Source organism: Gadus morhua, chromosome 3 (assembly GCF_902167405.1).
Source record: "Gadus morhua chromosome 3, gadMor3.0, whole genome shotgun sequence".
NCBI classification, from domain to species: domain Eukaryota; kingdom Metazoa; phylum Chordata; class Actinopteri; order Gadiformes; family Gadidae; genus Gadus; species Gadus morhua.
Window position 1 is genome coordinate 30,455,083 of NC_044050.1, and position 25,193 is coordinate 30,480,275.

Sequence of the window (25,193 nt, forward strand, 5' to 3'; positions counted from 1 at the left end):
TCTGTTTTGTGTTGTTGCTGTATTTATCTGAGGGGTGTTACTGGAGGTGCCAGCAGGAGGCGCTGTGGTTCTGCCCTCATATCAGAGCTCTGGTTCACGGTTTGTCGTCATGTGAACATCTCTTTTGAATGTTGTTGGGGGAGAAATGGAAGCAGACACAGGAGCCGGTGTGTCCCGGGCGGAGAAGAAAGCCCTGGACAAGGCGAAGATCGTGCACCGGGAGACCGAAAGGAACGTGTTGAAGACGGTGAGCCAATAAACCGGAACAGAGCTTTGTTATTAGCCAGGTTAGCTCAATAAGAATACTTAAGTTGTAGGCTTCACAGTTCACACGCCTCTTTCGGTGGGACACCGAGGCTGGTTTAGTGGACTGAGCCCAGCCCCCAGTCCGTGGGACCCGTTGGTAACCAGACCGGAGCCGGTCCGTGGACCCGTTGGTATTTTATCACTCGGTCTGTATTTTATGACTTGATGTCTATGTGTCGCCTCCAACACACAGACATAACATTGATCATTATGCAACTAAACCAGTGTAAATGCACGGTGTGGTCCAGCGGTCCAGCTGTGCGTGGTCCAGTGGTTGAGCTGTGCGCCGTCCTACCGCAGGTCACACGGATCTTGAAGAAGGCGGAGGACGAGCGAACGGAGGAGGAGGCACGCACGCTTCTCCGGCACCCGTCGGCGGTTGAGCAGGTCCGGGGGCGGAGCGTCCGGAGCGGGCAGCAGAGGAGGAGGAGGGAGGAGGTGAGCCCCATCACCTCGCCCCCCAGCCTAGTCACTGCACTATGATCCATGTCCCTCGCCATACCGCGTATACTGTGCAAGACAAACTCTTTCTTGCCTCCTTACATTTTAATGGTAAAGTGACTCCATTCATACCGTGCTTTTCTACCCAGCGGCCGTTCAAAGCGCTTGACAACACTGCCTCACATTCACCCATTCATAAACACATCCCCACCCCGTCGGCGGAGTCAGCCCCGCAGGGCGACAGCCAGCTGGTCAGGAGCAGTCAGGGGGGGGCGTCTCGCTCAGGGACACCTCCACACTCAGCTAGGAGGAGCCGGGGATCGAACCAGCGACCTTCAGGTCACCAGCCGACCCGCGCTGCCTCCTGAGCCTCACGCCGCCCATACCGTTTTATGTGACCAATGGGCTTCCTCTTCTCCTGACAAGGTGTGTGACGGCGTGGAGGAGCTGAGGACCAAGGTGTCCCAGCTGGCTGCCGCCGTCCGGTGCGCTCAGCACCTGGTTGTCTACACCGGAGCCGGCATCAGCACGGTGCGTCTCCCTGCTGGACCTCTGAACTCTGACCCCGGCCTCTCTGTGGATCTCTGAGGATGTGATGTTGGTTTGATTCCAGGCCGCATCGATCCCGGACTACAGAGGACCCAACGGGGTCTGGACGCAGCTGCAGAAAGGACAGGCGGTCAGGTGAGCGGACGCTGGACACACCTGGGCAGAGTCACCTGGACCCCCCCTCCTACATATTGGATGTTGTACAGCCTTGCACTTAAAAACAGTACTTTGCATTGCGTAGCATCTTATCCTAGCTATCTGTGTCGTATACGGGGAATGGGTTAACCTAGTGATAGTTAGTACTTGGTTCTGTGAACATCCTTCCTGTACCCACAGAGGCATAGTGTTGTTTCTCCTTCCTCTGACTAATGTACTTATTGTAAGTCGCTTTGGATAAAAGCGTCTGGTAAACACCCAGAACGGAAATGTTAAGTGAAAGCTCACTTCAGTTGAGCAGCTGAACTAAAGCACGTTGAGCCTGCTTTAATAACGCTGTGTTGCAGCTCGTCTGACCTGGGGAGGGCCGAACCCACCCTCACACACATGTGTATCAAAGCGTTGCATCAGCAGAATCTGGTACGTGAAAATACATCCTGTTTATCATGAACTATATCTGACCTTACATGGACTTCATTACTACATTTAGATGGATAACAGAATAACTTTATTAACCCCCTGGAGAGGAGATCCCTTTGTGACGGAAGCAGTGGAAGTCACTGGATGTAATATGTACCCTAACCCTAACCCTAACCCTGTACGATACAATGCAAAGTAGTGCTGAGGAACACGAGTGAGAGACGGACCCCCGGTGGTATTGAGGCGCCCGGTGGACCGTCAGTGTCACAGCGGTGCTTTGTGTCTGTGCTCGGCAGGTGAAGCACGTGGTGTCTCAGAACTGTGACGGGCTGCACCTGAGGAGCGGGCTCCCCCAACACGCCCTCTCTGAGCTGCACGGGAACATGTTGATCGAGGTGGGGGCTTGAGGACCTTAAAGGGGTGGGGTCATCATGTTGATCGAGGTGGGGGGCTTAAGGACCTTAAAGGGGTGGGGTCATCATGTTGATCGAGATGGGGGGCTTAAGGACCTTAAAGGGGTGGGGTCATCATGTTGATCGAGGTGGGGGGGGGCTTAAGGACCTTAAAGGGGTGGGGTCATCATGTTGATCGAGGTGGGGGGGGGCTTAATGACCTTAAAGGGGTGGGGTCATCATGTTGATCGAGGTGGGGGGGGGCTTAAGGACCTTAAAGGGGTGGGGTCATCATGTTGATCGAGGTGGGGGCTTGAGGACCTTAAAGGGGTGGGGTCATCATGTTGATCGAGGTGGGGGCTTAAGGACCTTAAAGGGGTGGGGTCATCATGTTGATCGAGGTGGGGGGCTTAAGGACCTTAAAGGGGTGGGGTCATCATGTTGATCCAGGTGGGGGGCTTAAGGACCTTAAAGGGGTGGGGTCATCATGTTGATCGAGGTGGGGGGGGGCTTAAGGACCTTAAAGGGGTGGGGTCATCATGTTGATCGAGGTGGGGGGGGGGCTTAATGACCTTAAAGGGGTGGGGTCATCATGTTGATCGAGGTGGGGGGGGGCTTAATGACCTTAAAGGGGTGGGGTCATCATGTTGATCGAGGTGGGGGCTTGAGGACCTTAAAGGGGTGGGGTCATCATGTTGATCGAGGTGGGGGGGGGCTTAAGGACCTTAAAGGGGTGGGGTCATCATGTTGATCGAGGTGGGGGGGGGCTTAAGGACCTTAAAGGGGTGGGGTCATCATGTTGATCGAGGTGGGGGGCTTAAGGACCTTAAAGGGGTGGGGTCATCATGTTGATCGAGGTGGGGGGGGGCTTAAGGACCTTAAAGGGGTGGGGTCATCATGTTGATCGAGGTGGGGGCTTGAGGACCTTAAAGGGGTGGGGTCATCATGTTGATCGAGGTGGGGGGGGGCTTAAGGACCTTAAAGGGGTGGGGTCATCATGTTGATCGAGGTGGGGGGCTTAAGGACCTTAAAGGGGTGGGGTCATCATGTTGATCGAGGTGGGGGGCTTAAGGACCTTAAAGGGGTGGGGTCATCATGTTGATCGAGGTGGGGGGGGCTTAAGGACCTTAAAGGGGTGGGGTCATCATGTTGATCGAGGTGGGGGGGGCTTAAGGACCTTAAAGGGGTGGGGTCATCATGTTGATCGAGGTGGGGGCTTAAGGACCTTAAAGGGGTGGGGTCATCATGTTGATCGAGGTGGGGGCTTAAGGACCTTAAAGGGGTGGGGTCATCATGTTGATCGAGGTGGGGGGCTTAAGGACCTTAAAGGGGTGGGGTCATCATGTTGATCGAGGTGGGGGGCTTAAGGACCTTAAAGGGGTGGGGTCATGTTGATCGAGGTGGGGGGCTTAAGGACCTTAAAGGGGTGGGGTCATCATGTTGATCGAGGTGGGGGGCTTAAGGACCTTAAAGGGGTGGGGTCATCATGTTGATCGAGGTGGGGGGGGCTTAAGGACCTGAAAGGGGTGGGGTCATCATGTTGATCGAGGTGGGGGCTTGAGGACCTTAAAGGGGTGGGGTCATCATGTTGATCGAGGTGGGGGCTTGAGGACCTTAAAGGGGTGGGGTCATCATGTTGATCGAGGTGGGGGCTTGAGGACCTTAAAGGGGTGGGGTCATCATGTTGATCGAGGTGGGGGGGGCTTAAGGACCTGAAAGGGGGGGTGTTACGCCACCAGGTGTGGGTGTGATCAGCTGTATGAATATCCGCCTTTTCCTGTATTTTAGTGACATCAAAAGTGAACATGTCCACCTAGATGTACGATGGACAGATCAGTCCACCAGTCTACCAGGGGCCTGTATCAAATGTTGCTGATGTGTCATCACGATCATGCTACATCACGTCTTGTAACCACTAACCACACTCACACCTGGTGGCATAACATCACCCCTTAATAAACTGTTGGGAGGACGGGCTCAGATGGTCATGAATGTCTGCTGCTGTGCCAGTCGTTATTCAGAGTATAAACCAGCGGTCCGTTAAGCCCTTTGAGACTAACGGATACTGATACAGATAGCATTATGTTGATGACTCACCGAGTTAGTGTTTACATGATTACACTGCAACGGGGGTTGTGCAATGAGTGTCATAAAACCAATACATACACGACCCCACAGGTAATTGGATGATAAGAAGCTGGGCAACAACAACTTTGTTCCCAGAAAGACAAAAAACATTTGTAGGGCAAATAAAGATAAGGGAAGTCTGTGTAGTCCCGCCCCCTGATGCCCTGTGTAGTCCCGCCCCCTGACTCCCTGTGTTGTCCCACCCCCCCCGACTCCCTGTGTTGTCCCGCCCCCTGACGGCCTGTGTTGTCCCGGCCCCTGACGGCCTGTGTGGTCCCGCCCCCTGACGGCCTGGGTGGTCCCGCCCCCCTGACTCCCTGTGTTGTCCCACCCCCCTGACCTCCTTTGTTGTCCCACCACCCTGACTCCCTGTGTTGTCCCGCCCCCTGACGCCCTGTGTGGTCCCGCCCCCTGACGGCCTGGGTGGTCCCGCCCCCTGACTCCCTGTGTTGTCCCACCACCCTGACTCCCTGTGTTGTCCCGCCCCCTGACGCCCTGTGTGGTCCCGCCCCCTGACGGCCTGGGTGGTCCCACCCCCCTGACTCCCTGTGTTGTCCCGCCCCCTGACGCCCTGTGTGGTCCCGCCCCCTGACGCCCTGTGTGGTCCCGCCCCCTGACGCCCTGTGTGGTCCCGCCCCCTGACGCCCTGTGTGGTCCCGCCCCCTGACGCCCTGTGTGGTCCCGCCCCCTGACGCCCTGTGTGGTCCCGCCCCCTGACGACCTGTGTGGTCCCGCCCCCTGACGTCCTGACGCCCTGTGATGTCCCGCCCCCAGGTGTGTGCATCGTGCATCCCGGCCCGGGAGTACGTGCGTATGTTTGACGTGACGGAGCGCACAGCGCTGCGCCGCCACGCCACCGGGCGGCGCTGCGGCCGTTGCGGGGCGGAGCTCCGGGACACCATAGTCCACTTCGGGGAGCGAGGAACGCTGGAGCAGCCGCTGAACTGGAGCGGGGCGGCGGCGGCGGCCGGGAGCGCCGACCTCATCCTCTGCCTCGGCTCCAGCCTCAAGGTGAGGCCCTGAGGCTGACCCTAACCCAGGGCCCCAGCCTCGAGGTGAGGCCCTGACCCAGGGCCCCAGCCTCGAGGTGAGGCCCTAACCCTAACCCAGGGCCCCAGCCTCGAGGTGAGGCCCTAACCCTAACCCAGGGCCCCAGCCTCGAGGTGAGGCCCTGACCCAGGGCCCCAGCCTCGAGGTGAGGCCCTAACCCATGGCCCCAGCCTGTTCTTGTGTTTCAATCGGCAAAATTAGGTACCTGGTACATTTTTTATCTGACCTCCGTCAAGGTTCAAAGAGATCTGAACTAATACTTTTGTGCGCCGTAAACAGACTGCTGGACACTGATTGACGAATAATGATAGGCGTAACGTCTGAGCATGACACCGGACACCCGGTATCTTTAAATACTAGCATCAGCGTTCAGTCAACAGCAGTGATTGGACCGTGAGGGCGGTGGAGTCGCTCCTTTGCGTAACCCTGCCTGCTATGTCGACCAGCCCACGTTGAGGAGGTGCTTTCTAGATGGAATCACGGCGGCCTGAAACCAAACCAAGTTGTGGCGAGTTGAACTGGTACCTTCGGAAAAAGGGGCATAGATTAACCCATTCCCCATACACCACAAGGACAGCTAGGGTAAGATGCTACACAACTAAGTACTATAACTAAAGACGACATACAGTAAGTGTGTGAGAGGTAGGGCTGGCCTGAATGCCATTTTTTAGGCTTTGAATACTCGTTGGTTTTTCCGAGCGAATATTCGAATACTCGTTCCAGAAAAAAACACCATCAAAAACAACATTAATAATCCCTATATACTCCCTGGAACCGATTTTGACTATCTGCATATTTTGTTGAAGATTTAATAGCTTTTGAACGTTAATTAGTAGGCCTAAGTAGGTTGGGTTCCTTAGTTTTTCCCCGTGAAAGCGAACAGCTGTTGCTCCGTTCCAAATCAGCTGTTCTCTGCCATCTCACCCCTTACGAGAGCTTTTCAATTCATCCTGGAACGTGCATCTTTTCAGGGAATTTGTACAATAAATCCATAACAAATACCGAATATTGATTGATATGTGTCCATATTATATCCATTATATTGACCGGGTATTCCCAAGACGCTCACGCTCTGCAGCAAGCCAGTCACAGTTGATTGGCGCGGCGCTGTACAGCGAACGTAAGCAAACAACTAAGCTAAGGTTTTAAGTATTACTTTTCCTCCAGAGATCCCGCTAATGTTGTGTTATAAAGTAAAGGGAAACGAGATATCTATTCTTTCCTCCACCTCTCTCGCTTCTCTGCTTGGTGTCGCTGACGCTTATAGTTTGCCTCCCTCGCTCTGGTAACGTCACATACGTGAAAAAAAACAAAAACGAAGCTCCGAATACCGATTTAAGCTTCGAATACTAATTTTCCGAACGAGTATTCGAATATTCGAATAATTCGGGCCAGCCTTAGTGAGAGGGGTGTGGGAGTTATGGGGGGAGGCAGAGTCCAGGTGAGCGACTCTGTGGTCCTGACGTCTGCAGGGAGCTCGTTCCCCCACCGCGGAGCCAAGACGGAGGGAGACAAACCAAACCTCATCATGATGACGCGTTAGGATGCTTACATTCTGCTCTTCGTCCCGACAGGTTTTAAAGAAGTACGCTTGTCTGTGGAGCATGAACCGACCGGCCAAGAGGCGGCCCCTGCTCTTCATCGTTAACCTCCAGGTAGGCCCCTCCTCTTCATCGTAGGCCCCTCCTCTTCATCGTTAACCTCCAGGTAGGCCTGTTCCGATACCATTTTTTGCTTCCTGATGCCTGAACTTGAGTATGGGCTGATATCGAGTTCTCACCGACACAGCCTTTAGCATCGTAGCTGCTAACAGCACTTGTTCATTGAAGGGTTCTCTTACGTTGACAGATCATTTACATTTATAATTATTAATCAAGAGATTTCCACCTCCGACCGTTAACGAAAGAAGTATAACACTGTAGTGTTTCATGTTCTCTGTGTAGCAAAGGAGTCATGTGATTGTACCGGCACATATACTTGCGTACTCGCCGATACCCGATCTGAGGAATGTCCGATCCTGGAACAGGAAGCTCTGACTGAACCATGGCCTCTCTGTTTGTAGTGGACTCCAAAAGATGATTTGGCGACACTGAAGATCAACGGGAGGTGTGATGAGGTGATGGAGCTGCTGATGGAGGAGCTGGACCTTCAGATTCCTCCGTACAACAAGTGAGAACCACAGAAGAAGAACCACCTTCCTGTTTGAATCCAAGTCCTTAATTATGGTTTACTATTTGGAATATTGACATCTAATTATTTATTAGGATTTCATATAAGAATGGACCCAGAAGGTCATGACGTCAATAGTATGGGGGGAAAAGAGCTCGAAGCCTACGGAGATATCGATGTAAACGGCGCTACCCTGTGTTGCTGTAGGGCGGAGGACCCCATCTTCCACCAGGCCACGCCCCTCAGGCCGGAGGAGGAGCTCAGTCACACCCGCTGCCTCATAGCACCCCCTGCTGGCCAGGAGGACCAGCCCCCCGACGCCCAGGGCTCCGCCCCCGACGCCCAGGGCCACGCCCCTCCGGCCCCCCAGCCGGTGCAGGGCGGTTGGTTCGGGCGGGGCTTCTCTAAAGGGAGGAAGAGGAAGAAGAGGAAGACTGTTTAACACCACAGAGCTCCACCAGCCTACTGCACTGCAGTCATTGTTGCGTTACGTTTTATATCCTGTGATTAAATTTAAGTTAGACGTTTAAACTTTGTTTTTATTCAGATATTTCGAGGGCTTGAGACCTTCGAAAGACAAGTAAATCTGAGCTCATTTACTCTTTTTTGTATTGGTGTGTTTCCAGCTGTTCTAGTGGCTACACCAGTATGATAATGTTAACTCTGGTCTCTAACGTTGCCTTGATAAATAGGGGAAGACATCCCAGCTCTGAGCTCCTTGGTGTAGCATTACTAGTTTATTTTTTTAAGGGCTGCTACGTTTATTTATTTATTTATTTATTGTTTCCATTTTACAGGCTTAGTTGAAATAGCCGTGCTGCTTTCCTTCTTTATCCGTAAACTGACTGCTGTACCTCAGGTACAGCAGTGTTTCTGGTCTTTAAATAGTACAGATATATTTTTTACTTTAGTGGTCGTCTTTACTGCTGTTTTCATTCTGTAATCATTCCCACACACACACTGCGAAGCCAGCATGTAACCTGATCCGCGGCGGTTGGCGGTCACGCAAGCGAGACGGAGGCCCGTCCACACGAAGCCGATTAAATGGCAAAACCGCAAAGGTCTTGTACGGTTCGGCCCTCCGTCCACACGAAGCCGGCGAATCCGCTGACCCAGTGGCGTAACTATCGGTAAGCAGGGTATGCGGGAGCGTACGGGCCCGGGCCAATCAGGGGCCCCAAAAAAAAAAAAAGAAAGAATCAACAATCGCTCCGAACCACCAAAGATGATGGCTGACTACAGGCTTGTAATCGTTCTGCAGCAGATCATGTCCCTTGTTGGGTTGCTAAGCCATTATTTATTGAGAATACTCTTCTGTTAGAAAATTGGCTTACAGTGCACATAGCGTAAATCTTCTGGATTTCTGTAGCAGAAGCAGCGCCCCTTATGGGCCTGGAATGTGTACTACAGCGTTTCAACCGGTCTAGCCGGTTTTACTCGTTTCGCTTGATAGATACCGGATAGATCGAAACCGTAAACGGTTTCGTCCGTGGTCTTGTGTGGTCTTGTGCTGGGGGCAGTGTTGCCAGATTGGGCCAGGAAATCTGTCACAATCTGGCAACACCAGCTGGGGGCGTGGTCTGCTGAGCCGTAGTCTATGGGTAGCACCGTAGCACTGGTGATTGGGGAGTGGTCTGGCGGTGACGTACATCTGGTGCCGGGGGTGTTGTCTGGCGCTGGGGGCGTGGTCTGCTGAGCCGGATCCTGTAAGCCGCTGGCCGGTAGTCGACCTGTTCGGTTGGAAAGTTGGAATAACATCGGATCCGTCTGAAGCCGTAATTTTTTAACCTTATCAGCCGAACAGAGGACACCGTCTTGACCCGCACAGCGACCGTATGATTAAGAACGGGCACCATGCGGCGGACCGGGAGGCGGAGAGAGGCGAGCCTCCGGGCGGGTCCGACCTGGACCAGAGGAGCGTCGTCAGGGTGTGGTGTGACGGCTGGTACGAGAACCTCTAACACTGGTCTACTGTAGGGCTGGGGTCTGGACTCTAACACACTGGTCTACTGTATGGCTGGGGTCTGGACTCTAACACGCCGGTCTACCGTAGGGCTGGGGTCTGGACTCTAACAAGCCGTTCTACCGTAGGGCTGGGGTCTGGACCCTAGCGCACCGGTCTACCGTAGGGCTGGGGTCTGGACCCTAACACGCCGGTCTACCGTAGGGCTGGGGTCTGGACCCTAGCACGCCGGTCTACCGTAGGGCTGGGGTCTGGACCCTAACACGCTGGTCTACTGTAGGGCTGGGGTCTGGGGGGACAGGCTCCGGTGGGAGAGGACCTTGTTGTGGTTGTATGCTACTGTTAGCTCGCAGTCGGAGCTAGCTGGTTTCGTTCTGACGTGCCAGCCCGGCCCGAGACATGCGCAGTACCGACGTAAGGTTCATTAAGGCTTATTAATATTTATTATTAATGTTTCAATAGATACAGACCAGAATACAGTCACGGTCTTCAGTGCTGTGGTAACGTCAGTTAAAATAACATGTGACAACTTATGCATAGAGTTACGTCCTCGGGTCAGAACCCTTTATAATACGGTTATATACATCAACACCGTTACAGTTATTAGTACACAGACGTTATTCGGGTATTTCTATGAAGTCGGGACCTGAGTGGCCGTGTGTGACCTCTGCTCTGTTTATTACACAGCTGCGCTCTCAGCCAATCGCACGCCGATGAGGCCTGTTGTTTATTACAGCGCTGCGCGGTCAGACACATGCATAGGAGGCCTGTTGCGTAACACGCTCGTCCTGAAATTAGACTTTAAGATCAGAGCTTGAGGTCATGTTACACGGGCTGGTTGGTATTATTTTATCAAAGACTACTTTCCAAAGGGTGGTGTACAACTTTAGAAATGAAAATGGCTTTCTGTGAATTAATGCACCAACTGCCTATTGAATGGTTCATGTAAGTATATCAGAAAAGCAGTAAAGACAGACCAAGAATTAGAAAAGTGTAAAGAAAATGATTAAGAAACGGATTCAGTTTAAGTGCGTGGTTTGCCCAAACTCCAGAGACACCCTAATATTAGCTTAGGGTCCCCTCAGATATACCAGTGAGGTGCCACAGAGATAACCCGTCTGAATGGATTGAATGGCCGCTTGCCATGGTTATATCCGGGGCTGAAGGGATGGATGACCTCTGGGGATACATCCCCCTGACACATAAGGCCCCCGACTGATCATAGGCCCCTGACTGATCATAGGGCCCCCGACTGATCATAGGCCCCTGACTGATCATAGGGCCCCTGACTGATCCAGGGCCCCTGACTGATCCAGGGCCCCTGACTGATCCAGGGCCCCTGACTGATCATAGGGCCCCTGACTGATCACAGGCCCCTGACTGATCCAGGGCCCCCGACTGATCATAGGGCCCCCGACTGATCATAGGCCCCCGACTGATCATAGGGCCCCTACTGATCATAGGGCCCCTACTGATCATAGGCCCCCGACTGATCATAGGGCCCCTGACTGATCCAGGGCCCCTGACTGATCCAGGGCCCCATAAGAAGGCTACTTCTTATTCAAATGCTCGCTGTCAAACAGCAGGGAAGCCTTAGAGCCCTTTGACTGAAAACAAAGGTGATAAAGGTCAAAGGTCATGTGTTGGAGGAGAAGGAGAGGGGGTGACCTCCAGTAAGCTGACGTTGTCTTCTGTCCTCAGCTACGACATGGTTCACTACGGACACTCGAACCAGCTGCGGCAGGCCAAGGCCATGGGCGACTACCTGGTGGTGGGGGTCCACACCGACGGTACGAAACCCCCGACTCGCCGGGGATGGTGGACCTCTGTTACCTTTCATTTACATTGAGAGCGTTCAGCAGACGCCTTCACCCAAAGCGACTTAGACTGTCCATCTGTCAGAAGAAAGAGAAACAACTATAAGATATAAGATAATACACAATGCCAATTACTATTTTAAGTGCAAAGACGTCCACCATGCAGTTAGTGTGTTAGAGGGGTGTGGGCGGGACGCCATGCACCCCGTTGACCCCTCTCTGTTTCTGGGCCCCCAGCCGAGATCTCGCGGCACAAAGGCCCCCCGGTCTTCACCCAGGCGGAGCGCTACAAGATGGTGCGCGCCATCAAGTGGGTGGACGAGATCGTGGAGGGGGCGCCCTACGTCACCACGCTGCAGACGCTCGACCAGTTCAACTGTGACTTCTGCGTGCACGGAGGTGGGGCAGAGGGGCTCTGGGGCGGGGGGCTCATGGGGTTTGGTGTGTTTGGGGTTTGGTGTGTTTGGGGTTTAGGGGTTTGGTGTGTTTAGGAGTTTGGTGTGTTTAGGGGTTTGGTGTGTTTGGGGTTTGGTGTGTTTGGGGTTTGGTGTGTTTGGGGTTTATGGTGCGTGTCGCAGCACTGGACTCAAAGGATGATCTCTATACCTCAGTGGTTCTCAACCTTATCAGCTACCCCCTTCAACGGCACAAAACATTATTGGGGCTAAAATCATTAAATGGACATAAATAATATGTGTGCAATCTATTTGGCAGAGTAAAAATGAACAACCAACGTGAAAATTGCTTAGGGTGAAAAGGAGTTTGTTTGTTTTTTTTTACTTATATTTTTTAATTATGAGTGCCCCCTGCAGTACTCCAAAGTGCCGTTAGGGGTCCTCGTACCCCCGTTTGAGAACCCCTGCTTTAAGTTGACGGTGTTCTCCAGATGACATCACGCTCACGGTGGACGGCGAGGACACGTACGCCGAGGTGAAGCGCGAGCAGCGCTACAGGGAGTGCAAGAGGACCCAGGGCGTCTCCACCACCGACCTGGTGGGTCGCATGCTGCTCATGACCAAGACCCACCACAGCAACATGGTGAGGGCCACACACACACACACACACACACACACACACACACACACACACACACACTCTTTAATCGCTAGGTTATCCCATTCCTCGTACACAACAGAGACAGCTAGGACAACACGCTACACAATGCTGGTTTTAAGAGCCAGGACGTACATCAAACAGTAAGGGGGGGGGGACTATGCAGGGTCCAGGTAAACTGAACAGGTGCTCTGGGGTTCACGTGTTCATCTCTGATCTCTGATCTGTGTTTCCAGGACAATCCCGACTACCTGCAGCACACAGACAACTTCGGGAAGGTGAATATCGTCGCTTGGGCCAAAGCGACTCCTGTATGAAATGCATTCTGCAGGAGAATACAATCTGTTGCTTCTTACTGAACAACCAGTGTTCCCAGTTTGTTGTAGTGGATCGTCACGGCCACAAGGGGGCGTCATAGGTCCTCTTATCACAAGACACTTTCAAATGCACTGTTGCCTGGAATGAAGTGTTAAATGGGGATATTATGCTTTTTAGACTTTTCCCTTTGCTTTTGTCGTTTATCTGACGTATGTAACATGATTTACGTCCGCTAAGCTGGCGCCCCCCCCCCCCCACGAGAGCACCCCTCAATAAGAGCAGGAAGCGGCTAGTTTGCGCTCAAACTACTTCCTTAACAGTGTGACGTCAGGCTGTTCAGTGGGCGGGGCCGGAGGGCAGAAGTCCCGCCTCCCGCCGACCCGCGATGTCTACATCTTCTCGGGGGTGTTCATTTGACGACACACATGCAACGTTTTTGACCAATCGCAACAGAGTGGGCGCGCTGACCAATCACAGCAGACTAGGCTAGTCGGGAGGCGGGCTTAGCGCAAGGTGATTGAATCAGACCGTTTTTGAAATTCGCTGAAATTGGTTTGCAGAAATGAAGCGTGAGAATAATAAGGGGTGTTTCTGACATAAAACCCTATTCTAGCAGTACCCCCAGATGCAGTTCTTCACCCTAAAGAGGCCTGCTTCCCTGGGGTCATCCTTGTGTCTCCCCAGGGTCCTAAAGGCCACAGCCCGTGGACCGGCGTCTCCCAGTTCCTCCAGACCTCCCAGAAGATCATCCAGTTTGCGTCGGGGAAGGAGCCTCAGGCCGGAGACACCATCATCTATGTGGCCGGGGCCTTCGACCTCTTCCGTATCCTGACCTCTGACCCCCGTCAGACCTAGGGCTGCGGCTGCTGCTGCGGTTGTTGTTATTGTTGGTGTTGGGGTTGTTGTTGTTGCCTTGACAACAGGCTCCTCAGACATCGGCCACGTTGACTTCCTGGAGAAGGTCTACAACCAGGCAGAGAAGCCTTACGTCATCGTTGGCCTGCACTTTGACCAGGTACACACACACACACACACCAGAGTTCCCGTTGTCCGGTAATTACCGGTCCTTGACCGGAAAAAAATGAGGAGGACCGAAAATTCTAAATGTCTCCGGTCAGAATGACCGATTGGAAATAAGGCCCCGTCCACACGGAGCCGAAACGGGCGAAAACGATCCGGATTCGTTTTATGCGGAATATTGACGGCGCTGGGTCTCCACAGAAAAAAGTGGAGCGCATCAACCCTGCGCCGCTGCGTGCATACAGCATGAGCGCTGTATGCAAACATTCAGTCACGAGGAGATTCAACCTTTTAAATTGAGCAGGAATACTTTTGAATGTGTTCATTTGAAATGTGTTTAAATATGCTACAGTAGTCATTTGTTTAGCCAATTCATGTAAAACAATGAGGGTTTTGATAGTAGCGTAGCCTGTGCGATAAAATAAATAAGTTGTTACATTTCGTGCACTCGCTCAAATTGATCGCTATAGACTACCGTAGGTTTATGAACTAAACGGCGGCAAGCTAATGAAAGCTGGCGGCAAGCTTTGCGGAGCACCGGTATTTAACAACCATGGCGAATTAAAATATGATCACACACTTCTTCTTCTTTATATAGCCTGCCTATCAATTTTTTTAAGTGCAATAAACACAGACAATATCCGACCGTTTTTTTTCCAATTTGACCGGTAAAATGAAACCCTCCCGGTCACATGACCGGCACCAATTTCTTCTAGCGCAAACACACACACACACACACACACACACACACACACACACACACACACACACACACACACACACACACACACACACACACACACACACACACACCCCTCGCCTAACTCCACTCATTATGATCAAGACAAACAGAACCAGTCCCATTGAGAGCCCAGACGCCTCAGAGCGCCGTTCCAGCGATGGTCAGTCACAGAGCCACAGCTCAACACTTCACAGACAAACTCGTTCATGTTTTGACGTCTTCACGCCTCCCCTGTCCAGGAAGTGAACCGCTACAAAGGGAAGAACTACCCAATCATGAACGTCCACGAGAGGACGCTCAGCGTCCTGGCCTGCAGGGTGAGTCTCTCTGTCTCTCTCTCTGACTCTGTCTCTCTGACTCTGTCTCTCTCTCTCTCTCGCTCTCTCTGTCTCTCTGTCTCTCTGTCTCTCTGTCTGTCTGTCTGTCTGTCTGTCTGTCTGTCTGTCTGTCTGTCTGTCTGTCTGTCTCTCTGTCTGTCTCTCTGTCTTTCTGACTCTCTCTCTCTGTCTCTGTCTCACTGTCTCTGACTCTCTCTGTCTCACTATCTCTGTCTCTCTCTGACTCTGTCTCTCTGACTCTGTCTGTGTGTGTGTTTGTGTGTGTGTTGATGTTTAGCCTCCTGCTTTAAGACAACACGAGGCTGACAGGAAGTGATGTTCTCCACTGAGAGAATCCATCAACGACCTTCTCTGTGTCATAAGGCTCTCAGTGGGCCTGTTGCTCTCTGAAAGCTTCCATGGGAGTGATCTAAAGCAGTGGTTTTCAAACTGTGGGGCGCGCCCCCCCTGGGGGGCGCCGGAGTACTTCAGGGAGGGCGCGACGTGAGAAAAAAATAAACCGGAAAAAAAACCTGAAAGTCGATGATTCAAATCATCAGTCGTACTTCAACTGTAGAAGTAGCATAACTACATCAATTTTCAACCGTTTATCTTCGTGCAAACCATTTAACAAATCTACACACTTGTATCTTCAATAATATCAAAATTTCAAATTTCAAAACAGAATTTCGATATCATTTATACTTTTTTCAGAATCACAGTTTTAGTTTCATACCGCTTCGTTTTCAGCTGTTTTCATTGAAGACGTCAGCCCATTCTGATACACCTACTTCTAGACATCGTAACTCATTCCTTTTTCAACCGTTTATCATCGTTCAAACCATTAAGCAAATCTACACACTTGTATCTTTAATTCTATAAAAAACGGAATTTTGATAGCATTTATACTTTTTTCAGAATCACAGTTTTAGTTTCTTACCGGCATCGTTTTCAGTTGATTATAATAATTTAGGTCACCATAGCAACGCCGGTAAACATACCCCGCCGAATAGTCGAATCTCTGGACTGAAAAGGCAGATCTGATTCGACTGGCAGTTTACACAGATTAAGATGTTCAAATGTATTTAAAAAAGGTTAAGCTAAAACATGCTTAGATAAAGTTGTTAAATTGTGTTAAGAAATGTGTTTAAAAACGCACAAAGATGTAATGTTTCAGAATAACGTTTAAAATGTTTAAAAAATATGTTTCAAATGTTTCAAAATATGTTTCAAATGTTTGGGGGGGGGGGGGGGGGGCTCAGCTGAATTTTTTTCTCTGAGGGGGGGCTCACTCTCTCACACTTTGAAAACCCCTGATCTAAAGCCCTCAGTGTAACGACATACTGGCCAGTATTCAGCATGTTTAGATACTGGAGCCAGAGGGAAGCAAACACCAAAGACAACCGTCAAACTATCAGGCAGAAGTTTCCATGGCAACGCAACAACATCCCGCTCAAAGCACTATGTTTATCATTTAGCTTATTGAAGTGGATTACTAACAATTAGTGCTGTCAAGCGATTCAAATATTTAATCGCGATTAATGCCATAGTTAACTCGCGATTAATCGCAATTAATCTTGCCAATCACGATTAATCGAGCCAAAGAAAATAAATAAATACATTTTAAATAAATAAATACATTTCGTTAATCGCGCGATATAAAAAAATTAACGACATTAAAATTGTTTTTCGTCAACGCCGTTAATAGCGCGTTTAATTGACAGTACTACGAACAATATGATGAAAGTCACTCATATCTACTCATGGTTGGTAACTGGTACAAGCTGACTAAACCAGTATGGTCCGTCACGCTCTGGGAAATAACCAGTGATGTCGATAGCTCCGGCTCGGAGCCCCGCCCCCTGGTGTGCGTGCCTTGCTCAGTGCTCCCGTCAGCCTGTGCTCCTCTCTCTGCAGTACGTGTCTGAGGTGGTGATCGGGGCACCCTACGCCGTGGGCCGGGACCTGCTGGATCACTTCAAGGTGAGTCCTCCTGAAGAGCTGCTCCCACAGCGCTCCCACAGTGCAGCCACAGCTCTCCCACGGCGCTCCCACAGAGCTCCCACAGCGCAGCTCCCACAGCGCTCCCACGGCGCTCCCACAGCGCTCCCACAGAGCTCCCACAGTGCTCCCACAGAGCTCCCACAGCGCAGCTCCCACAGCGCAGCTCCCACGGCGCTCCCACGGCGCTCCCACAGAGCTCCCACAGCGCAGCTCCCACAGCGCTCCCACAGAGCTCCCACGGCGCTCCCACAGCGCTCCCACAGAGCTCCCACAGCGCAGCTCCCACAGCTCTCCCACAGCGCTCCCACAGCGCTCCCACGGCGCTCCCACGGCGCTCCCACGGCGCTCCCACGGCGCTCCCACGGCGCTCCCACAGCGCCGCTCCCACAGCGCTCCCACGGCGCTCCCACGGCGCTCCCGCGGCGCTCCCACGGCGCTCCCACGGCGCTCCCACGGCACAAATGCATTTTGTAGTACGCCAAAAATATAGCGCGTCGGAATGCTCAGTACGCATTGTGTAGTACGGAAGACGTTTCCGAATGCGTACTACCCATTGGTACTACCGCCACAGTAAACCACGGAGGTCACTACGCTATCCCGATTTAATAATTTAATAGCAACGATGATGAGACGGAAAACAGGTAACTTATCAAGGTAATTTTGCCGTCATCTGAGGGGAGATACGTCATCTCCAAACATCCGGTGGAGTTTTGGCGGCGTTCTACACATAGCTGTAGACCGTACTACACTGTCCAGTGTGGTACGGTCAAGTAGTAGACACTGAACAGAAATAGTATGTACTAAGTATTCGGATTCAGCCCAGGTCTCTAGTTAGCCTAGTAAGGAAACACCTGTCTGTGGTCCAGGGGACTGAACACCTGTCTGTGGTTCACCTGTCTGTGGTTCACCTGTCTGTGGTTCACCTGTCTGTGGTTCACCTGTCTGTGGTCCACCTGTCTGTGGTTCACCTGTCTGTGGTCCAGGGGACTGAACACCTGTCTGTGGTTCACCTGTCTGTGGTTCAACTGTCTGTGGTCCACCTGTCTGTGGTTCACCTGTCTGTGGTCCAGGGACTGAACACCTGTCTGTGGTTCACCTGTCTGTGGTTCACCTGTCTGTGGTCCACCTGTCTGTGTGTCTCTGTGCAGGTCGACCTGGTGTGTCACGGCAAGACGGAGGTGTTCCCGGACAAGGACGGATCTGACCCCTACGCAGTGAGCTCTTCTCCATGACCCCTGACCTTTAGGGGCGCTGGGGGCAGTGACCTCCATGACCCCTGACCTTTAGGGGCGCTGGGGGCAGTGACCTCCATGACCCCTGACCTTTAGGGGCGCTGGGGGCAGTGACCTCCATGACCCCTGACCTTTAGGGGCGCTGGGGGCAGTGACCTCCATGACCCCTGACCTTTAGGGGCGCTGGGGGCAGTGACCTCCAGTGTGGTACAGAAACGTCACGTTCAAACTGCCCCCCCCCCCCCCCATAATTGATTCTACTACAACAGTCAATATCAGTTTCTTTAAATCTTTAATGTAGCACTTAATGTATGTTATCCACAGTGCTAGTACTTATCCTAGCTATCTCTGTTGTCTACGGGGAGCGGGTTAACCTAGTGATAGTTAGTGCTTGGTTCTATGAGGGTAGTCGTAGGGGCCGTGCTGCAGGTCAGGGCGTGAGGATGTGACACGGAGCTCATCCAGAGGTCTTTAAGGTTTCCCACCGGGGAGGAACAGGAAGCCGGTCATCCTTCTGCTGCGCTGTATGAGCTCCTAGTCCAGGCGGGGCCTGGTTGTACTTGTTGTACTGGTTGTGTGGTCTTACTGGTCTTGACGCTGGTATTCTGTGTGTTCAGGAGCCCAAGAAGAGGGGCGTGTTCCGGACGCTGGACAGCGACAACGGCCTGACCACAGACGACATCGTCCAGAGAATCATCGAGAACAGGTCCTGGTCCCCTCTGACCTTAAGAACCAGGCTCACCTTAAGAACCAGGCGCACCTTAAGAACCAGGCGCACCTTAAGAACCAGGCTCACCTTAAGAACCAGGCGCACCTTAAGAACCAGGCTCACCTTAAGAACCAGGCGCACCTTAAGAACCAGGCTCACCTTAAGAACCAGGCTCACCTTAAGAACCAGGCGCACCTTAAGAACCAGTCTCACTCACCTTAAGAACCAGGTGCACCTTAAGAACCAGGCTCACCTTAAGAACCAGGCTCACCTTAAGAACCAGGCTCACCTTAAGAACCAGGCGCACCTTAAGAACCAGGCGCACCTTAAGAACCAGGCTCACCTTAAGAACCAGGCTCACCTTAAGAACCAGGCTCACATAAAGAACCAGGCGCACCTTAAGAACCAGGCTCACCTTAAGAACCAGGCTCACCTTAAGAACCAGGCTCACCTTAAGAACCAGGCTCACCTTAAGAACCAGGCTCACCTTAAGCACCTCTTCAGTCTGAATCGGACGAGGAACTCGACAAACTGAACTCGTTAACGATCTGGAGGTGATGATGTCATCACCGATCATAACCCGATTAAAACCGCAGACTTAGTTTCCATGACGTCAGCGAGTGTTGTGACTGCCTTAACTTGGCTGGGATGACATTAGAGTGGTCAAGATAGGTCAAGATAGACCACCCAACGTCCCTGAGACTCTCGCTCTCTCTCTCGCTCTCTCTCCCCCTTTGCTATCTCACTCTCACATTCTCTTGCTCTCTCACCCTTTCACCCTCAGGCTGCTCTTTGAGGCCAGGAACCAGAAGAAGGAGGCCAAGGAGATGGCGGTGTTCGAGGCGATGAAGAGGAGGGGGGAGACTACGGAGGACGCCGCCAAGTTGGCCTCCCAGTAGCGGCTCGGCGGGGGTCCCAGCGGGGGTCCCAGCGGGGGCCACCAGCCCCCTGCCACCCGGGGGCGGGCCTGTGGTGAAACCACCGCTCCAGGGGCCTCAGGGGGTCTGCAGTACCTGAGCCGTACGTTACCTACCTGTGGAACGGCTCCCCGGGCCGCTGAGGGCCTCCGGCCGTAGGAAGGCGTCAGCATAGAGCTCTGAACTCAGAGACGCAACACTTCAGTTTAACCAGGGTTTAAAAGCTTTCTTTAATTATCGCTGTGTGTCTGTGTGAGTGCGTGTGAGAGTGTGTATGGTCGAGAGTGTGTATGTGTCTGCGTGTTAGGATTAGTGTGTTTTTACCCCTTCTTTATTGACCAGATATTTATGTAATTTGCTAATTATCCTCTCTAGATTTTAAATTACAGAATTTTAAAATATGTGTGCTTTAACTAATTAAGCTGATCGTGTCTTCAGCAAGAGAAATGTCACTGAATTATAATACATGCAAGTTCTGGCATAGTCATTTAAAAAACGAGAATCTATTCTTATTCAGTGAAATTGAAGTGTGTGTGTGTGTGTGTGTGTGTGTGTGTGTGTGTGTGTGTGTGTGTGTGTGTGTGTGTGTGTGTGTGTGTGTGTGTGTGTGTGTGTGTGTGTGTGTGTGTGTGTGTGTGTGTGTTTCTGTGTGGGGGCGGGGGATTACTGTAAATATTAGTGCCTAACTTAGGTCTGTACATTGGAACCAGCAATGATGTATAACAACCATTGATCTGGTTTAACTTGAGTCTAAAGACTATCGCTGACACACAACCTGCCGCCTGGAAGAAAAAAAGAAGATGCAAGACCCCAGAGAAACATTCTGGGCGATGTTGGAGTTTGTCTGTCAAACCCAAATCAACACACCGGTCCTGCACTGCTTTAGTAGCATGGTTTATTGAGGTCCGGGCCCCACATAAAAGCCCCATGTGTGTTCGAAACTGCAGAGTTTTCACCACATGCAACATGTAACGTGTGTGATAACTGATTCTAATTATTATTTTGGTTATTAAATCATGCAATAGCCTCCACCTTGCTTCTGGGTTGTGCCTAACGGTGTGTTACATATCCTCATATTCTGCCATATTGAACTGATGTGTGTAATGTATAATGTTAAAGGTCCCATGACATGCCACCAGGTGTGGGCTGATTAGCCTGTACAAGCCGTTTTGGAAATCTGTCCCTAATGACATCACAGGTGGGCGGGTCCACCTAGATGTGTGCTGGATAGATCCGTCTACCAGCCTACCCAGTGGACTGTAGCAAACGTTGCTCATCTATCCGTCACACTCCTAGGTGGACACGCCCACCTGTGACCTCATAAGGGACAGATTTCCAAAACGGCGTGTAGCGGCTGATCAACCAACACCTGGTGGCAGGTGCTGAGAACTGCGATGTGAGGCCAGTTGGTTTCCGGTCACGTAGGTGAGCTCAGGTTCCACCTGGCGTCACCTACCATGAAGTCCAGCAGTGGGAGGCCGGACGGCCGGCGGTTCTGAAAACTTTGGCGCGACGCAAGCTCGGTGGGACGAGGGAGAAGCGATCTTTTCCTGGGATATAAAGTAGTTATCCAGAACCCTGTCCTAAGGGAATCCGTCTCACGATCGGACCTCCATCCGGCAGACACGCCAAGTAGAAAAGGAAACGGAGACGTGTTGAAGGTCCGATCCTCGCTCCTCGTCGCAATATACAAACTATATCGCTTTCAGTACAGCAAAGATGTTCATAGAGCCAAGTGCAAGTACTAACAATCACTAGGCTAACCCATTCCCCGTGTACAGCAATGCTAGCAGCTACTGCATATGTTACACAATTAAGTACTATGGATAAGTGCAATGTAGACTAAGTGCGTACATTAAGTGCCAGGACGTACAACATACAATGGTGGCCGGAAGGGGCTGGGTAGCTATGCAGAGTCGAGGTGAACTCTGAACAGGTGAGTTTTGAGTCTTTTGCGGAGGCCGGTGAGCGACTCTGCGATCCTGACCTCGGCAGGGCTCGTTCCCTACTGAGGCCCCAAAAAACAGAAAAGTTGTGACTTGTTTGATCGACCTTTTCTTGCTCTACACACCAGATTAGCGCAACGAGTTCTACTAAACTACCCAGCGAAATCGTCTGAATAGACGTTTGATGACCCGACCCTGGTGAGTACCTTCACCGGAGAGGAGAGGAGAGGATGGGGTTGTGTCTGTGTCAAAGCAGTAACCACGGTAATCGAGCAGCAGCTGAGGAGGTGAGATGATGGGTCAGTGTCTGGGGTCGGAGGTCACCAAGGAGATGAAGACTGCCAGGATCCGCAGCACCCAGATCGACCAGGACTTGTACCAAAGCGCCATACGCAAGATGAACGTGGTGAAGAGAGAGAGAGAGAGATATCCTCCTTGCTGTCCTGCATGCTGTGCAGTCTAACTGACTACTTATATTATAGAATGTACACACAAACGCATCAATTGTCATCCTTAACCCTGTTGCCATGGCTACCTCTGACTGTGTGTTGCCATGGCGTTCCTTCGCAGCCCACCGTGCTGGACAACCTCCTCACCTCCATGAAGTCCGTCCTGCGGTAGATGGGCGAGCTGCGCATCAACCTGAGCTCCAGCAGGAACGAGGTAGAGAGACCTCCAAACCCCGTCTCTCCCTCTCATTCCTCATTCAGTCTGCCCGTGTCGAAGCCAGGGTGACCACTAGGTGGCAGCAGACCGCAGTCTGATGACCACTAGGTGGCAGCAGACGGCAGTCTGCTGCTAGATGTTGCTGTGTTGTCTCTACAACAGAGACAACGCAGCGATATCATTAAAGCATTAAATGAAGGAGGGGAAAGATGCGATCTACGAGAAAGTAACAGAGGAACTTTCCTTACGAGGCTTTCGTCGGGATAAAAAACGAGAATACAGAAAACGTTGGCGATTTGGCACTTGTAAATAGTTAATCACGTTTTTAGCCAACATCAGAAGTTTACTAATTCTTGCTTGCCAGTCTCTTCATTCATAAAAAATTAACATTTGTTCTAAAGAGGTCTATTCTCTGTGCGCAGCCCCGCCTTCTCCAGTGAACCCCTCTCTCTCTCTCTCTCTCTCTCTCTCTCTCTCTCTCTCTCTCTCTCTCTCTCTCTCTCTCTCCTCTCTCCTCTCTCTCTGTCTCTGTCTCTGTCTCTGTCTCTGTCTCTGTCTCTGTCTCTCTCTCCTCTCGCTCTCGCTCTCGCTCTCTCTGTTCTACACTGGTGTGTAATTGTGTTCAGATTAACAATGAGTTGTGTGAGAGGATGAGCAGTTCATGCGTTCACAGACGGGAGGTGAACGCTGACCGCTCGGACGGGTGGGGGGGCGTTAATCACCCGCTCTGGAATCAGGAGAAGCCATAAGGACACGTGTGTGTGTGTGTGTGTGTGTGTGTGTGTGTGTGTGTGTGTGTGTGTGTGTGTGTGTGTGTGTGTGTGTGTGTGTGTGTGTGTGTGTGTGTGTGTGTGTGCGGGAGGTCATTTATAATAAAAGGAGCGCTGGCTGGCTGGCTGGCTGGCTGGCTGGGTGGGTGGGTTTAATGTCCGGTTCATTTAAAGGAACTTTATTGTCAAAGTTATGGTCGCCCTCACTAACTCACCGCCCACTCACCTCCTCCTGGGGGAGGGCAGATAGGCCCCGCCCACACTGTCAGCCGGGTGTGTGTGTGTGTGTGTGTGTGTGTGTGTGTGTGTGTGTGTGTGTGTGTGTGTGTGTGTGTGTGTGTGTGTGTGTGTGTGTGTGTGTGTGTGTGACACATTTGTCTTCATTGTTTTCTCATTGAGAGAAAGGATACCAGGATAATGATGATATTAGAATCACCTCCCAGCGTGAGGTCATTCATCCATTCATGATTAACACACTCATCCATTCATGATTAACACTTTCATCCAGCCATCCATAGCATTCATCCATTCATCATCAACACATTCATCCATTCATCATCAACACATTCATCCATTCATCATTAAGACATTCATCCATTCATCATCAACACATTCATCCATTCATCATTAAGACATTCATCCATTCATCATTAAGACATTCATCCATTCATCATCAACACATTCATCCATTCATCATCAACACATTCATCCACCCATCATTAAGACATTCATCCACCCATCATTAAGACATTCATCCACCCATCATTAACACATTCATTCACCCATCATTAACACATTCATCCATCATTAACCCCTTCATGTGTCCCCAGGTCCACGCCCTCTCGGTCCTCCTCCCCTTCCGGGGCCACGCCCCCTCGGTCCTCCTCCCCTTCTGGGGCCACGCCCTCTCCTGCCTGTGGGCGTACCCGGGCGTCCAGGCCGTCGCCCACCGCGGCTACGAGTACCACACACACACACACACAAACACACACACACACACAAACACACACACACTTGTATAGACTGACAAAAACACACACTTTTATACACTCTCACACACAGACACACAGACTATGCGGGGGTGTAATTAGTGAGCGTGTGTTGTGTGTCACTGGTTATAAGACTCAGAGCGGAGGAGGAGGAGGAGGGGGGGAGGAGGAGGGGGGAGGAGGAGGGGGGGGTGGGGAGGCTATTAGCCAAATGAGCCGCTGGCGCCACGGCGGGTCAAGGTGAGACTCTGATGAGATTACCCCTGTCTGACCCCTAGAGGACAGGAGAGGAGAGGAGAGAGAGAGAGAGAGAGGAGAGAGAGAGAGGAGAGAGAGAGAGGAGAGGAGAGGAGAGAGGGAGGAGAGGAGAGAGAGAGGAGAGGAGAGGAGAGGAGAGAGAGGAGAGGAGAGAAGAGGAGAGGAGAGAGAGAGAGGAGAGAGGAGAGGGGAGGAGAGGAGAGAGAGAGGGGAGGAGAGAGAGGAGAGAGGGAGGAGAGGAGAGAGGAGAGGAGAGAGAGAGAGGAGAGAGAGAGGGGAGAGGAGAGAGAGAGGGGAGGAGAGGAGAGAGAGGAGAGAGAGAGGGGAGGAGAGAGAGGAGAGAGAGAGGGGAGAGGAGAGGAGAGAGAGAGGGGAGAGAGAGAAGAGAGGAGAGAGAGAGGGGAGGAGAGAGAGGAGAGAGAGAGAGGAGAAGGGAGAGGAGAGGGAGAGAGAGAGAGGAGGAGGAGAGGAGAGGAGGAGAGGACAGGAGCCTGAGGGGAGGGAAGGAGAGAGGAGAGGAGGAGTTGGGGGTCCAGAGGGTTAAGTGTCTGAGCGGCCGAGCGACACTAAAGAGCTGAAATGGGAACCGGTGAACAAGATGGAGGCGGCGGAGGGCAGCGTGTGCACGGTGACGTCGCCGGGGGGTCGTCCTGTCCTCCTCTCCCCTAGGGAGGGAGCCTCGCGTTGGGCTTATCCGCACTGACAGCGACCCCTGCTCACCACCGGGAACCACTGGGAACCACTGGGAACCACTGGGAATCACTGTCACTGGTTCCCTCTTCACACTCTCTCTCTCCCTCCCTCTCTCTCTCTCTCTCTCTCTCTCTCTCTCTCTCTCTCTCTCTCTCTCTCTCTCTCTCTC

General features: G+C 52.0%; 2 protein-coding genes across 4 annotated transcripts; both read left to right on the forward strand.

The window, feature by feature from the left end:
- The first annotated feature begins 59 nt into the window (after positions 1-59).
- On the forward strand, positions 60-8,141 carry sirt7 (sirtuin 7). 2 transcript variants are annotated; one of them, XM_030351476.1, is made up of 10 exons: positions 61-247; positions 607-744; positions 1,174-1,278; positions 1,361-1,431; positions 1,800-1,872; positions 2,169-2,267; positions 5,166-5,402; positions 7,016-7,096; positions 7,504-7,610; positions 7,818-8,141. In XM_030351476.1, exons 1-10 carry the CDS (start codon positions 146-148, stop codon positions 8,050-8,052), a joined length of 1,248 nt encoding a protein of 415 aa, XP_030207336.1. In that variant the 5' UTR covers positions 61-145; the 3' UTR covers positions 8,053-8,141. The 2 variants fall into 2 exon arrangements, with proteins under 2 accessions (XP_030207337.1, XP_030207336.1); XM_030351477.1 differs by lacking the exon at positions 2,169-2,267 and having other exon boundaries at positions 60-247.
- Positions 8,142-9,256: 1,115 nt separating this feature from the next.
- pcyt2 (phosphate cytidylyltransferase 2, ethanolamine) lies at positions 9,257-20,738 on the forward strand. 2 transcript variants are annotated; one of them, XM_030352097.1, is made up of 12 exons: positions 9,257-9,555; positions 11,275-11,363; positions 11,628-11,789; positions 12,277-12,428; positions 12,680-12,721; positions 13,446-13,584; positions 13,694-13,776; positions 14,763-14,840; positions 16,758-16,823; positions 17,993-18,058; positions 18,694-18,782; positions 19,570-20,738. In XM_030352097.1, exons 1-12 carry the CDS (start codon positions 9,446-9,448, stop codon positions 19,682-19,684), a joined length of 1,191 nt encoding a protein of 396 aa, XP_030207957.1. In that variant the 5' UTR covers positions 9,257-9,445; the 3' UTR covers positions 19,685-20,738. The 2 variants fall into 2 exon arrangements, with proteins under 2 accessions (XP_030207957.1, XP_030207958.1); XM_030352098.1 differs by lacking the exon at positions 9,257-9,555 and adding an exon at positions 9,857-9,987.
- Positions 20,739-25,193: the final 4,455 nt, after the last annotated feature.

Coding starts and splice junctions, on each gene's coding strand:
- sirt7 (XM_030351476.1), top strand. CDS start 146: ATGGAAGCAGACACAGGAGCCGGTGTGTCCCGGGCGGAGAAGAAAGCC. Junction 1,432..1,799: donor CAGAAAGGACAGGCGGTCAG/GTGAGCGGACGC, acceptor GCTGTGTTGCAG/CTCGTCTGACCTGGGGAGGG. Junction 2,268..5,165: donor ACGGGAACATGTTGATCGAG/GTGGGGGCTTGA, acceptor TCCCGCCCCCAG/GTGTGTGCATCGTGCATCCC.
- pcyt2 (XM_030352097.1), top strand. CDS start 9,446: ATGATTAAGAACGGGCACCATGCGGCGGACCGGGAGGCGGAGAGAGGC. Junction 14,841..16,757: donor TCAGCGTCCTGGCCTGCAGG/GTGAGTCTCTCT, acceptor CTCTCTCTGCAG/TACGTGTCTGAGGTGGTGAT. Junction 18,783..19,569: donor CAGAGAATCATCGAGAACAG/GTCCTGGTCCCC, acceptor TTTCACCCTCAG/GCTGCTCTTTGAGGCCAGGA.